Genomic DNA, 15190 nt, shown 5'->3' with positions numbered 1-15190 from the left:
AAGTTTAAAGTTTATTAATATTTTATTGTCAAAACAAAACGCACGTTCATACGATCAAGGCTTCGAATTTGCAGCCACAACAAGTCACATTTTTCGTGTTTCCGTGATTCCGTCTCATCCCTAGAGGTGTACAGCTACAAACACTGCGTATTGTACCATGCATAGGGCCACGTGCTCTTGAGCATGAGAGTGATTAGTTGACAAATACTTGACAAAAGAGGGCAGTATATTTTATTTTATTTCTTTCAGAGCCGGGCGGACGCGACGGTATTTTTTTTTTCCTTCCAACCGGAGATTTTTTTTGCGGCCGGAAATTTTGTAAAAAAATACGCGCGGTCCGGATTTCCGGAAATATCCGGAAGACTGGCATCCCTGTAATTAACATATAATTGTGAAAACTTCAAATTCAGAAATTGAAATTTTCACAATTATTTGTTAATTAACTCAGGATTTTTTGCTCTTCCTTTTTTCTTCTTCCTTTTCCTGTACAACATTGGAGTGTTGCATCCATCAACAAGTATTTGTTTTGCCAAGAGGTCACCCTTTCACTCTTTGTTGTTATATGTTCATTACTGCCTTCATGACAGGATGTTACATTCATAATGGATGCAAATCATTAAGCTACCAAATGTCACACAATGTATGGCCTGTGTAAGGTATGGAGTGAGTGACTAGCATTTAATAGCTGATTGTGATCAAGATTAAGCATCATACAAACACCAGACAAATTATTATTATGCATAAAATTAACTTAAATTAACCTAAAATTAACTTGGACAAGTTTTTATTGTTTTTTGGAAAAGATTGTGCCCAGTCAAAGGGAGGGACTTGTGGCTTTGTAGCTTTTCAAGATATATGAACAAATTAAGATCTTAAAAAGAAATGGACTTGTTTTTCTCTTTGTAAATTCTGAATGCCTTGATAAATTTAACAAGTTAGTGATGTCTCACAGTAAAGTTGATAAAATCAAACGAAGTATCAAATTTGATTTTCCTTCATAGTTTTCTTTACAATTTTCTTTATTTACATTTTGGGTTTTTTCCCCTTATTTATCATCTCCCTGGAGCTAACATGTTGTTTTCTACGTAGAGATTTAAAAATGTGATCATGTAAATCTATTCAATTTGGACAATCTTTTGAAATAATTATTCTTGCAAAAAGTTCCCCAGCATCCACTTTACACGCTTTTAAATGGCTTTTAGATTTGTAACTGTTGTGAAGCTAAAATATGGCAAAATTGAATAGAAATGGGGGATTTCATAATATATATATTTTTTAATCCAGTTTTCAATAAAACCACCTGTCTAAGTTAATTGGAAACATATTAGGTTATAATGTACCTCAATTCGGATAATAAAAGCAACCATTCAAATTTCAATTTAAATTTCAATTTGATGTCAGTATTAACAATACTCATAATATTTAAGTATGCAACAGTGTTTGTCAGCATTATCATTTATGAGCATGGTGGCCTTTACGGTTAGTATGTTCTACTCATGAGAGCAACGTTGTGGGTTGAACCCCATCAGGGTGTTGTGTCTTTGGGCAAGACACTTGATCTTGTTTGTCCCACTCACCCAAGTGTAAAATGGGGAGCTTTCAAGGGGCTCTCATGCCAGAGGCATTACTGCTGGCAGCCAAATGGTGTGATATATCCTAGTATAGTGTTGTTTTTAAAATAAATGCAAATCACTTTGGTATCCATTTACAGATCTAAGGTGCTATATAAATGCCTATATTTATTTATCTTGTTATTTTTTACCTGTGTTATTCTTTGTTCCTCAACATCAGTTAAACCTTGGGAGCGGCCGCAGAATAATTCCCCATCTTTGTAGCTCACATCACCTGAAAATAAATGAGAATATTTTGTGTCAATCACATGCCTCGGAATCATGATCGTTCTGACAAAGAGTGAGTGGTACATGTATACCAATACCATTTGAATTTGTTGTCCAACCAGTTGACAGTGTGAGAAAGTTTTACGGTAATAAATTCTATAACTTTAAATGACTTTTAAAAGCTCAGGCAAATTAATATATTGAGAGAGCAAAAAAAAGAGGACTCAGAATTACTGGTTGAGAATTATGTTATCCTATACCAGCGCAATACAAGAAGGTGGTGACAACGCAAACATGTCTCTATCTATAGTCTGTGATATCACTGGACTACCTGAGTGGTACACTACACAGGTAATCTCACCTAGTAATGTTTACATCACAGAGGACTACACAGCGCGTACCACCAGTCAAAGTCTCCGCCTCATCCGATAATGAGGGCCGATTGTTCCATGAAATGCGACAGGCGAAACTGCTACGCAATTTCCGCATATTTTCACGGTCTATCGCGTAATCGCGAAAAGCACGCAACGCTCTATCGGCAGATATCGCAAAGGCACGCAGCGCCTGTGTGATTGTTAGACACAGCACGATCGAACAATCGGCCCTCATGAATATGCGAGAACTGGTAGCATACAATACACGGGGTGGTACTTGACTGGTGGTACTTTCTCTGTTTATCTTTGACTTTGACTGCTGGTACTTTCTCTGTTTATCTCTTTCCTCTATGGTTTACATACTCTCTCACTGTGTCTTAGCGGCTTTTAGGCGAAATAATTGCTAATAAGAGGAACAATAAGTATAGATAATTACCTTTAGGTTTGAAAGGTTCTGGACCGATGACTTCTCTAACTTCTTTATCTTCTACTGTGTCATACCAGTATTTGATAAAATCTCTTTTTGTTGTCTGGTGCCAGTCCTCTTCATACAACACCCGTAAACTACCTGGACCTGTAAATGAAATGGCAAGAGGAAATATTAATGCTTAGTATTCAGTCCCATGTATATTCAACATCGCAGCTGCGATATCGCACTTGCAATTTTTAACAATTTCCTGTTTATCTGTTCGTTTGTTTTGTCACGATCAAAGTTACCAACTTTCTGGATGCCAAGTTAAGTTTTATGTATCGGCTTCAAGGTAGCAGCGAAGCTGTATAATGTACATGTATGTGTCAAAATACTATCATCTCCAATGGCAAAGGTCAATAACCTCCATTCAATAAGCACAGCTCAAAAGCTGATATCAAGTTGTGGAGTATGAGTTTTTATATCAATCACACTATAAGGTCATTCTATGCATGTAAAAGTTTATTAGGGTTAAAGGACCAGGGGTCCATTTCATTAACTTTACGAAGCTTCATAAATCATGAATTTGTTCATAGTTCCATTTCACTAAACTTACTTACAAACGGTACCCTTCGTAAGTAATAGGGATTTTCTACAGGGACCTTTCTTTAAGTTACGTTTAGTATTGGGTATTCGTAACTATACAAATGGCTATTTGAGTTACGAAGGGTTAAAGGTATAGTGAAATGAACCCCAGGGCTTGAGTTTTGAAGATAACAGATATGCTACAAATCACACTTCTGGAAATGTTAAGGTACATGTAGCCTGTCAGGTGTGCTATTAAATTGCACTGATAAGAAGTTCAGGAATTGATCTGTGCTATAAATTGCACTCGGACAGGCGATATAAGGTGTGCGATAGCACTCGCACACCTTAAAACTATATCCCCGAGGACTGGGTACTAACAGATGAGAATACATTTGAGATGCTAGTGATAACCTGCACTTACCTTCAAAAAATACTCCTATATGGCCTAACAGTAAATCTATCAATAGGGGTGCTTTCTCTAAATGAATCACATGTTTGCCTTCATTGGAGAGAAGAGTGCACACATTAATTGCAAAGTCTACTTCATTAGGAAGGCCACTCTGTAACGAGTGGATAATCTTCTCGTAGTCTGTTACGCGGGATTTGGATGTGGATAGTCCCACACTGGAACGTAATTTATCTGAAATGAGAAAATAAGAGAATTCAAACAGAATTAGTTATGTTTATCCAAACTATTACTGTAAGCAGTCCTGTCAGGGGTACCCCAGGGTACAGTTTTGGGCCCGCTGCTCTTTCTTCTGTTACCATATCTAACATGCTCAGTACATTTTCTGATCCTCATCCCTGGCATACTTGGTTGCAAAGTTACAATCTTCTTATATGCCCATTTTCTTTATGTTTTTATTGTATTTTTACTCCTTCTTTTTGCCTCCACCACAATTTCATTGTCGTCAATTTGGTTGGATTGGTTCAGATCATGTCATATATAAAGTGTGGTCAATTAATTTCATGAACTGTAATTAGAGATCTTCATATCTCATTCGCAAGGTTGTTTATAGACATCATTTCTAAATGATTAATGATCAACTCAAAACACTCAGGCCACATAACATGATGGATTGATGTCAAAATTTGTAATGTAGCATCTCGCATGGAGATATTATACCTCCAGAATGAGTAATACATACATTTTTTTGTAGCCTGTGCCTAGACCATATATTTTACTTGAAAAATATAGCACTTTTCAGGTTCTGCCGATAAATTAAACATAGCAAAGTGTGATATTTTCACGGTATTAATTTTTTGTGTTTTGTACTGTTTGAAGTACAAACAGTTACACATTAAAGCATATGGGTAAAATAAAATTCCTGCTATGTACATTGCAAGTTGTAGCATACTAGCATTTATGTGTAGCATTGGGCTTTGCCATACAGTACTTGCTAAAAAAAACCAGCATGTGCACTAATTCTTTATTGTTTTTAAAAAATTCACACAAAAATTGTTCCAATTTGCACAAAAGCAATGCCACTTGGAGACCTTTCCATTCATGTCTTTTTGACTCCATCCATCCACAATTTTCAAACTTGTCTCACACATTCTGAACAGGAAGCACATTATCAAGCACAAAATGCACTTCCTGCAGCGCGTCAATATATATATGCTGGTTGTTTTACAGGCAAAAATCAATTCTTTAATGTAGTGTAACAACGGGTAAAACTACTATGGCAAAGTGTTTTATTGAAAATAAATGAAATACAGGAAAACTGGGATCCAATTAATTTTCTGAGCAAGTGCTATTAATTTTTCATGGTGCAAACATTTACATAATTTTGAATTAGTCTATGAACAAACATAATTTCTACAATGACTAAGGCTATACTGTACACTGAAGAGATACCATTTTCTAATTTTGCATTCAAGCTGGAAAGCGTACATAAAAAGATCAATGCTCTTGCAGAAAAGCCAATCAGTGTAGCAAAAAGTATATAATTGGACAATGTTTTCAGAATGCATTTTATTGCTCTTCTGCTATGGCTATTCCTTATTTAGGCCTTCTTAATTAGCAACAAAAGCAACAACAAAATGTCAGTCCTTCTATGTGTACCCTCTAGCCTTATTTTGAATTGGGTGGGTATGTATGGATTCCAAACCTACATTTGTACACCAAAAATATGTAAAATCTGTATAAAAAAAAACGGACCAGAATATAAACTAACTTTTAAATTTGAAATTATTTCTGATCGAAATAAGGGACAATTTTTGCAGATTTTTTGGAGTTATTACTGAATAAGGTGTAACTCTACTAGTCTCATTACAAAACTGCCCTACCCCAACCCAAAACTCCGTAAACGAGGACTGGACTCAAGTCTAGCAAGTGGTACCTAGTTTGGTAATTGTACCCATTTTTTGCGAGTCTTCTCCAAACCAGTTACCTAAATCTATTAAACCTAAGAGCCTGAAAATGCTACTAATCTGCCATGCATACCCATGCCCATTGCCCATCTTTACACAAACCAATCACACAAAATTGTTTGCTAGTCTTGCTGTACATAGCATTATGTAATTGTGCATGGTGAAATACAAAGCTGAATTTATTAGCAGTGGCCTCACTGCCCTTGGCTTTTCTTTGTATCACATCAAGGGCAAAATTGCAATATTTAAAAAAACAAATACAAATGAAACCTGCATTGGACAACCATGCATACAATTTTTTTTCAGTTAAATAACAGACAAGGGCATATATTGGGCTATTCCATTTAAAATCCACACTACCCCTGTGGAAGATTTAGCTAAAGTCTTCCACAGAGGGAGTATCAATTTTGAATAGAATACACAATTGGGTAACTTCCATTTGATATACTTACTCCAGTTGTGGAAGATATAGGTAAAGCCACAATACAGGGGGAGTATGGGTTTCAAAATGAATAACTCTGACCAATTACATTTGAAAAACATACTCCCTCTGTGGAAGATATTTCCCAAATCTTCCACAGGGGTAGTGTGGATTTCAACTGGAATAGCCCATTCTCAATAAATATTCTGCGTTCACCTCTACTCGAAACCACACCATTTGGTCAATGCTAAATTATTTTGTTAACAGGCAGGCACCACTACGATTACACTTCACTGATAATTAATTCATTCTCTTTGCTATTCAACATATTCAGCCACGTTTCCCCCTCATTAACAAGCATATTTCTATGACAATTTTTAATAATAAATTCTGTTTAGGACACCATTGAATTTTTGTTAGGAATTACTTATTCTGTATAAATTTACGGATGCTACTGAATTTTATAGAATTCACAATCAAATTTATAAATGTGTTACCCTTAGGGAGTTCTTTATAATATTATGGGGTTTTTTTCTTTTGCATTCATAACATGTTTGTTCCCATCTGTTCAAAATACCCTCATCTGTGTAAAGGCAAAATATGGAAATTTATAAATGCCACAAAACAGTTTCAATTTGTGAATTGTTAAAACAAGTTCCAAGATAAATAAAAATTGTAGGCCTATACTAGTATTTTTGTCACTATTTCAATAAAATTTGTTCCCAATGGCTGCATAATACAATGCTACTACCGGTATTACCAGGATAATGAATGAATTATTAAAATCATCAAACCAGACAAAATAGCTTGTTTATAGCATGTTTCATCAAAACAACGTAGTGAGAAATTTTAGTGGTATTAATTTTTCACAACCTAGTCTAAACACTTTTGCGATTTCTTTTTCCCTGTTTGCTATACATCAAAAGCCCTCCAGGTTAAATACATTTTTGTGGACTTTAATTTCATGGTTTCAATTGAAATGCAAAATAGCACGAAAATTATAAACCTCGTAAAAATTTGTTGATGCAGTACCCTGATAATAGAGATGCTTGTAAACATGTATTGAATTATCAGAAAATAAATGATTTAGAATTTAGCATGGCTTGTTTGGATAGAATTACATGTATATAGCTCTATTACTGTTTACATTTTTAACAAACTGTCTGGAAAACATGCAATTAATACCTGTGTGCACCTGACTTGTATCACATATGAGTACCGTACCTCATCTTTAGCGTGATATGCATGCATGATCGCCAGGTAGCTTCAATTTGTTTGAAAAGCGTTCCAGGGTAGGTTGAATCTGCTATAATTAAAGGCAGCAAAATCAGTCATTCACCAGATCAAAAAATCTTACATTTTTGCATAAATTGCTGTATTTTATTTATAAAAATATTGGTGTGTTTTACACTGCATGTGATAAGATGGACCACAACTTAGTGAGAGTAAAAGGTCATATTTTAGTCAATGTTGGAGGAGTCTGTCCATGTGTACACTTGTGAAATTTGTCGAGACATACAAATGAATGAGCTTCATATCAACACTGCCATTTTCTTCATTTTTAACAATTCCTTTCATCAGTATACTGAAAAATACAATGATAAATTGACTAAATCCTTCCATTGAAGCCATTTCTAAAAATACAATTGCTTTGCATGGATCACTGATTATTTATAGTGCCTGTAAGAACATCATTGTTGTGAACTATTTTAAAATTTGGAGCCATATTTATGAAAAAGTTGTATTTTCCAAAACAGTTTCACTTTTGAGGGTTAATTCACAATATCCTTCAGTTTCCTACTGCATACACCTACACAAAGTACAACCTAAGTAAATATTTGTGCATTTTCGTTTATATCCCAAGCTTGAAATATGCAATAACATTTCCAATTTGTTGTAAAATGATCCCTCTGAACTTTTCTAAAAAAACAAGCGATTCAAATGGATTAAATATTGCTTACAAATAACAGATATTGTTAATTTTCAATGAACCCAGCAAAAGTGTAAAAAAAATTAAAATTGTGTATAAATTGCTTTTAAAGTGAAGGATTGTCATTAAAATTGTCATTGGATTTTTTTGCTAAATTTGAAGAAAACAGCAGTATTTACAAAATTGAAGCCCTATAATTTCTCTACTTAAGTAGAGGTATTACAATTGGGTGTAACATGTCCTATTTTACCTTCCTTACACGGTTTTTGGCTTAACCACTAGCAGGCTATGTATTTTAGTACATCATGCTATACTACTACAACTAACAAAGGTAAAAAAAATGAATATTGATGATTTTCTCAATTTTCCAATGAATCAAAGCGCAGAATTGATGATGCCATAAAGTATTTTGTCGACTAACTCTATCCCTCCCTATCTGTATCAAATAGGACTTCCTAAGTTATTCATTGTCTACATCTACCAAACTGTTACAAGAAAAACCATACAAAGCCCTAAGAATGTTCACTATTTAAGTAGACCCCCCCCCTTTTCTACATGTATAACAGAACCGGAAGCATATCAAAATATTAACATCAATGTTTTGTAAAGAAACAATGAAATTTGTAAACCCCCTACCTGACCCCCAGAAAGAAATGAATACTTGACACTTTACCTGATAATCCTAATATAGGTTCCATTCAAAGAGCATAAATCTGTTTCATTCCCTAACAAAGTAACATACACACAGACTGACTGTGTTATACTTGTACGAAACATTATCAAAAATCAATACAGTCATCAATGCAATGCTTTAACTGGCAGTCAGCCCTTGGTAAACTGGCTCATTGCGCGAGTGTGCAGAGAAAACAGGAAGACATTACAGTGACTCTTGTCTGCACAACACATGTGAAACACTGTCACTATCCTATTCTGAAATATATCAGACCATCACACAATATCGCTTGCACTTTAACTGTTCACTAATTAAGTGGCTCTGTAAACGAGCAGAGACAGGGTTGAAGCAGGCATAGTAGGGGGATGGCAGATGCTAACTACTTGTCTCCAAAACACTTATTGAAATACTAAGCTGTCCTCGTCAAGAAGCAATTTAATGTATGTCGTGTTGCTATTGGTCTTTATGTTAGCATTGTGCTCGATAATAACCTGCTAGAACTATGTTTCCACTACCACCTTCATAATATTGCCAGATTTGTCACTTATGTGCCGTTCAGTGTTCATCGCAAGTGGGACTGTGGATGTCAATTTCTATTACCATTTTTCATCTGTGCCATTATCCTACTCATTTCATGGCTTTCAAGGAAATACTAAGTGAAAATGACGGAGGAGGGCTCTTTGTCATTCATGATTCAGCTTTTCGTAAAGACATAAACTCAGACAGAAGATTATGCGCCATCACACAATGCACACTATCACTGCTGATTACCTAGCTCTGTGATGGAGCATCATGACTGTCTGCCAATGTGAGTAGCTTTACTGAAGGCAGGGCTAGTGACTCTTGTCTCAGTACCCTACATGTACATACACCAACACATACCGTATCCATACTATTCCCACCAGAAATCAATCTACATCGGATCGTCACTCCGATGCTAACTAAAATTTCACTAACTGTAAACACCAACTGCTCACTAACATAACAAACAGTAATATTGAAAGTCAGGTATTGGTCGGAAGTCTACCAGCAGGTTACAAGTAAACACAATATTAATTAATTACCTGATGCATGTGAATACTTGCTGAACTTCTCAAGAAAAAATGTACTTATCTGCTTCAAATGCTTAAAAATCACAATCAGGTGCTGGATTTTACTTTGGGAGCTGGCATATTCAGAAAAATTCAAAAATACCTGGCTCCCAAAAAAACCCAGTACATGGTGATGCTGTGATATCTTATGACCTGAATGGGTGGGTGATTCCATTTGAAATCCACACCCCCTGCATGGAAGATTAATAAGGTCATGTCTTTCATAAGGCCGGGGTGTATGGATTTCAAATGGAATAGCCCAAATGTTAGGGCTTGTGGCCCTTGCTTTACCTGGTATTCTATTGCTGCCCTGCATTTGGCCCGTTGGTACGCTGGGCTTGTATGCAGCCATAATCTCTGCAGCATCTTCACCCTGGTGGTGGATCTTCTCATAGGCCTCCAAATATCTGCAAAAATCAAGCAAAAGCAATAACAGATTTTGTGGTTAGCATGGATAATTATAGTCAGCTATTGCTACCATGAATTGTTGCTTTGATTTCTCCTTATCACATGGAATTCAACAACGATGAACATAAAGACTAAATTAAAGATATTTTTTAGAATGTGTGTACAGAATATTTGTTTATTTTAAATGCACAATTTACAAACTACGTCAGAACACTTTTAGATTATCTCTAGTCTATACACATGAAACAGACATTCAGAAAATAAACTACTTATTTCAAATAGACAAATAATGTACAATGGTACAAGCTGCCACGGAATATAAAAAGAATAGCAATGTCTCTATTTTTTCCCCAAGTCAAATATGTTATAGCCTACTGTATATCCATCCCAGTCAACCAGTCTTTTTTCTTTGTTTTTTCTTTGTCTAAGCTTTCCTATTAACCGATGCTCAGCTAACAAAACAATCAATATTTGATCCAATTCAGCTCTATGATATGAAGTATGAATTATTGAATCTGTATAGCATACAAATTGCAAACTACATACACAATTGATTTAGTGTTCATTACAAACTCTTAAAGATAACACACACAATGTAAAAATCTATTAAAGGTCTACTTGTTTGTAAACGTCCCCATTTTTCAATGAAAATTGATACAAATGCGAAACTTTCCATGCCATATCGTGTGAGTCAACTTAAAACTTGTGTCAGTCATGTCAGATACAATGACGATCACTAAATTGCATTGAGAACTTTTTCCACTGAAAATTCACTTGCCCTTGCCCCCCCCTTGGAAAAAATGCAACGCTCCATGACATTTATTTTCAAGAGTGTTTAGGACAAGAAACCTTTTCTAAAGCTGCCGCATGTTGTATTTTGCAGTACAGATTGCAGTTCTAAATTGTCTATCTAGAGGGCAGCTATTGCAGATAGGGACTTAAGCACTGAACCCAAGAATTATATATTCAGTTGATTTCTTTGTACTCATAATAATAAAAATATTAAATTTCTAACACTTAGCAACATTGTGTAACAATTATTTTCCAACTCAATATGCTCTAGTGCCTTTTCACAATATGGATCTTTGTATGAATTGAAGGTAACTGTGTTGCATACAAATTATACATTTGTGTCTCCACACGTACACACAATCATAAATTTTAAATTTGATGGTAATGTTTTTTTCTTTATTTATTTCCTTTTTTTCCCAGCCCAGTTTTTCTATTATAGTACTGACGCGAGTATAGTCCCACCCCGTTTTTGGGTGAACATTTTTCAAAACTGGGGGGTGGGACTATACTCGAATTTCAATTTTTTTTCCCGGTTTTGTAGTGTCCCTGGACCTAGACCTAAATGCTAGGATCATTCATGGTTGACCTAAATTTTGGGGTGGGACTTTACTCAAGGTGGGACTATACTCAGCGTCAGTACGGTATTTCTTTTTCTTAAATTTATATAAATTTCACGGTTGTCACCTCAGGTAAAAGAGTATTTATTGCAGTACATGTATACAAAAAGTCAATGTTTTGTGTGCAATTTGTTTTTGATGTCTTTTAATTTAAATTCAATCTGTTTAATGTTTTAATACCCCGGGGCCGGTGACCGTTCATTATTTATAGGGGAGGGGGGGGGCCGGGAGGATTTCAAAATTGAGTTCATAAAGTTACACAACCCCCTATTAGCAGCATCTAAAATTACATAACCCCCCTATTGCTGCCAAAAAAATACGTAACCCCCCCTCACATCTAGAAATACATTTTGCTGGTATACCATGGCCGGATTCACCTTTTGATGGCCCCTGGGCATGGCAACATGATTGCCACCTCTGGCTCTTCGTATAGAAGACACCCTCTCCCCACAATTGTAATCTAAGTTTTTTCCAAGCTGTCCCCAGAAAACATGCTATTTCAATGCTAAAATTCAAAGAGAGATGTATCGGAGTCACCGAGCCAGGGGCAAAATTTCCAAATCGTCCCACTGATCTGCTACTAAAAGAACATTACCAAATGCGCTCGAAAAAAAAAAAAAAAAAGCTAAAATGAACAAATTAAGGACAATATGTGCCCTAAAATCATTCCAAAGGATGATGCATATAGGGCTTTCACAACTTTTGGTTAATTTAGTCCCAGTATTTTGATCAGTGGACTTCGGTTGTATATATAAATGCGCATATATAAATGCGCACGTGACATCTACAAGTCGCCATACCGTATTAAAGCGATATAAGGTACCCGGATGTACATAAACTCCCGTGCAAAAGTATAGGGAAAATGACAGGTCGCAAGGAAAATTGCTTTTGCAAAATAGTGGCATTGATTGCAAAGGGTAAAATACCTTGACCGAAAGATAAACTCCTTATTAACGCTTTTCCATCACGGAAAAAAAAAATTAACTACCGAAAAGCTAGATATAGCTGATTTACAAACTTATATTTCATAATTTCCGTGCTAAATGGGCGTGCCAATTGGCCATATCTATGATGTAGTGCTGGTTTCATACTATCATGCTGCTTGCCGACGAGCGGCGTGACACACGCGCATTGTAGACAAACAGACACAAGATTTCAAGACTTGTGAATGGCTGATAAGTCATGCCTCTTGTCGCAACGGCATGAAAGTATGAAAGGGGACATGATTGGCTTTAAAGGTCAGAACTGTGCAGGCGGCGGATGACATGATCGAGCCGGCAACTTGTGAAACCGCCCGGCCGTATGGCATTTTCCAATATAGTTGGTTAATTTTGTGGGGTTCATTATCGAACCCCAACGGGCAACGGTTATATTATTTATCAACATAGGCCTATTTGTTTGTGATATTTCAAGCGTTTTAAAATTTCAAAATAATCCCATTCAATTACACGGTTGACGATGAAAATTTACTGAATTTAGAGAATGCAATGCGGCCACCACCTGGAACTGTGGTCGCAATTTCAGTGATTGACAGTGAGGTAACACGAACATGGCACTGGCCATCTGGTCACGTCGCGCATTTATATATCGCATTTATATACAACCGAAGTCCACTGTTGATCCAGTATACAAGTTTTATGCTTTTTCCAAGCATCAGAAGCTATCAGAGGAGCTGCCCTAGCACTCATATTTATGATTTATATTATAGAATGGATGGAATTATAACTCTCATTTTTGACATTCGTGTTCAAGTTCAAGATGAAAAAACACCAGAATTTACAAGGGCAAGTCTCGTAGATCTACTCACAGAATGGTTTTTCTGAGATAAATGCGCAGCAATTTGGCATTTTGATACTAAAAAAATGGGATTAATTTAGGGTCTAAAATAGACCAAAAGGAAGATGCAAATCATAAGTTTTGTCACAATACGACAAATCGACTGAGCAGGGGAGGGGACTGACTTGCCTGCCATATGGCTAATGTGCTGATGAACAGTGGCGTAGATTTCTTTTTGACCTGAGGTGGTTGGAAAAATTTCTTGAAGTATTATGTGAATCCAGCACTTTTTGGTGAGAGAATAAGTTTATGACACAAATGCGTGCGAAGCGCACAAAAATTTTGCCATATTGAAGCTAAACTCAAAATATGGTGTTGAATAAATTGCATGAAGCCGCTAAAAATTGACATTTTGTGGCTAAAATGGCCAAATATGAGGTAAAAATTGTAGTGAATCATAATCATAGTGAATAATTTAATATTAAATTTCACCTGACCCCCCCTATCAGGAAAAATAAATTCACATAACCCCCCCTGTTTGTTAAGTGAAAATCACATAGCCCCCCTACATTTTTCCCGGCCCCCCCCCTCCCCTGTAAATAATGAGCGGTCCCGTATGTATAATCGAATTGAAATTTGATATATAATTTGACCATTTACTGATAATAATAAAAACAAAATGGATTAGGAATTTTATTGCTCCAAATAAAGCAGTTCAGTTTGCAATTTACATGTAAATTAACAACATGCATATTTTTATGAATAATGTATGCAAATTGCAGTTTGTTTGTGAATTTTGCCTTATAAATCAGTTTGTCTACTTGAAATCTTTCATCATTTAAAACTGAACAAATACAAACAGACTTATGAAAGAAATTAGGACCAAAATGAATTGGCATGTTTTTGGGTTTTTTTGCAAGCAAATGTGTCATTGTGCCATCATAATCATAATCTCATATTATTTCCAATTCTTATAATATTTTCCTCTATTTAACCACCTGCAATGGTGAAAACCAAATCCTTTCTGCCCTGTGTGAGTACAAAAATTTGCACAAATTTATTTTTACTCCTCATAAAATTTACCCATTCCAAAGATCGAACAAAATTAAGATCATACTGAAATATAAGACCAAACGGAAACTTGACACTGTTGAATTGAACATGAAAGTAATTGCAATTTTTGTTTCCAATGAATCTGATTTCTCAATTCTTTCAAATTAAATCACATCAGAATTACAGAAACCGTTGTAAATGTTGCAAGGTAGTTTGCCTATAGAAATGGTGGCTTTACGGTGGAAATATTGATGCGAGATCTAGGGCGATGTCACAGCACCTGAGCAAATTTTGGTTCAGAATGCTTCATTTTTTGTGTGGCCATATACTTGAAAAAGAGCATGCTAGATATTATTATTAACCTGTTTAAGAACAAAAATGGAATTTTTAAAATTATCAACTGATACAATATCAAATAAAAATATCCTTTCCTCCACTGAACTAGCTGGCATAAAATTATTATTGGACATTATTACTTATTCCTCCTCATTCGATTCATTATTTTTGGATTTCATATATATGACACGGTTTCAGATTTGAAGCAGGTTTGACTGCCAAAAATGGCAAAATATAAAGTTTCAAAAATATTGTTTTAAATATGTTTTCTAGACTGAAATTTCGTGCAGAATTCATTTCTGAAGTCAGAAATGCACAATCTGTCATTGTTTTCCTGATATGAGCATTACAGTAGAGGCATATGCTTTTGACGGAAATAAAAATATGAGATCCATAAGTGACAACATCATCACAACATATTTGAACTCTATTGGCACAATTATAAAGGCTCTGCAAGGCTCACATCATGTTGTAGTGCAAGTCTGACATCTGATTGGTGCACACACATTGA

General features: G+C 35.6%; 1 protein-coding gene across 1 annotated transcript in view; it reads right to left on the bottom strand.

The window, feature by feature from the left end:
* The window catches only part of LOC140138856 (uncharacterized), a 68874-nt gene that overhangs the window by 24013 nt on the left and 29671 nt on the right, over nt 1-15190 (bottom strand). The window contains 4 exon segments of the mRNA XM_072160635.1: nt 1763-1845; nt 2649-2786; nt 3631-3849; nt 9989-10104. Of these exon segments, the coding sequence (XP_072016736.1) occupies nt 1763-1845; nt 2649-2786; nt 3631-3849; nt 9989-10104 (556 nt within the window).

The sequence above is a fragment of the Amphiura filiformis genome, chromosome 18 (genome assembly GCF_039555335.1).
Source record: "Amphiura filiformis chromosome 18, Afil_fr2py, whole genome shotgun sequence".
Classification (NCBI taxonomy): domain Eukaryota; kingdom Metazoa; phylum Echinodermata; class Ophiuroidea; order Amphilepidida; family Amphiuridae; genus Amphiura; species Amphiura filiformis.
This window is presented reverse-complemented; position numbering and strand designations above follow the sequence as displayed.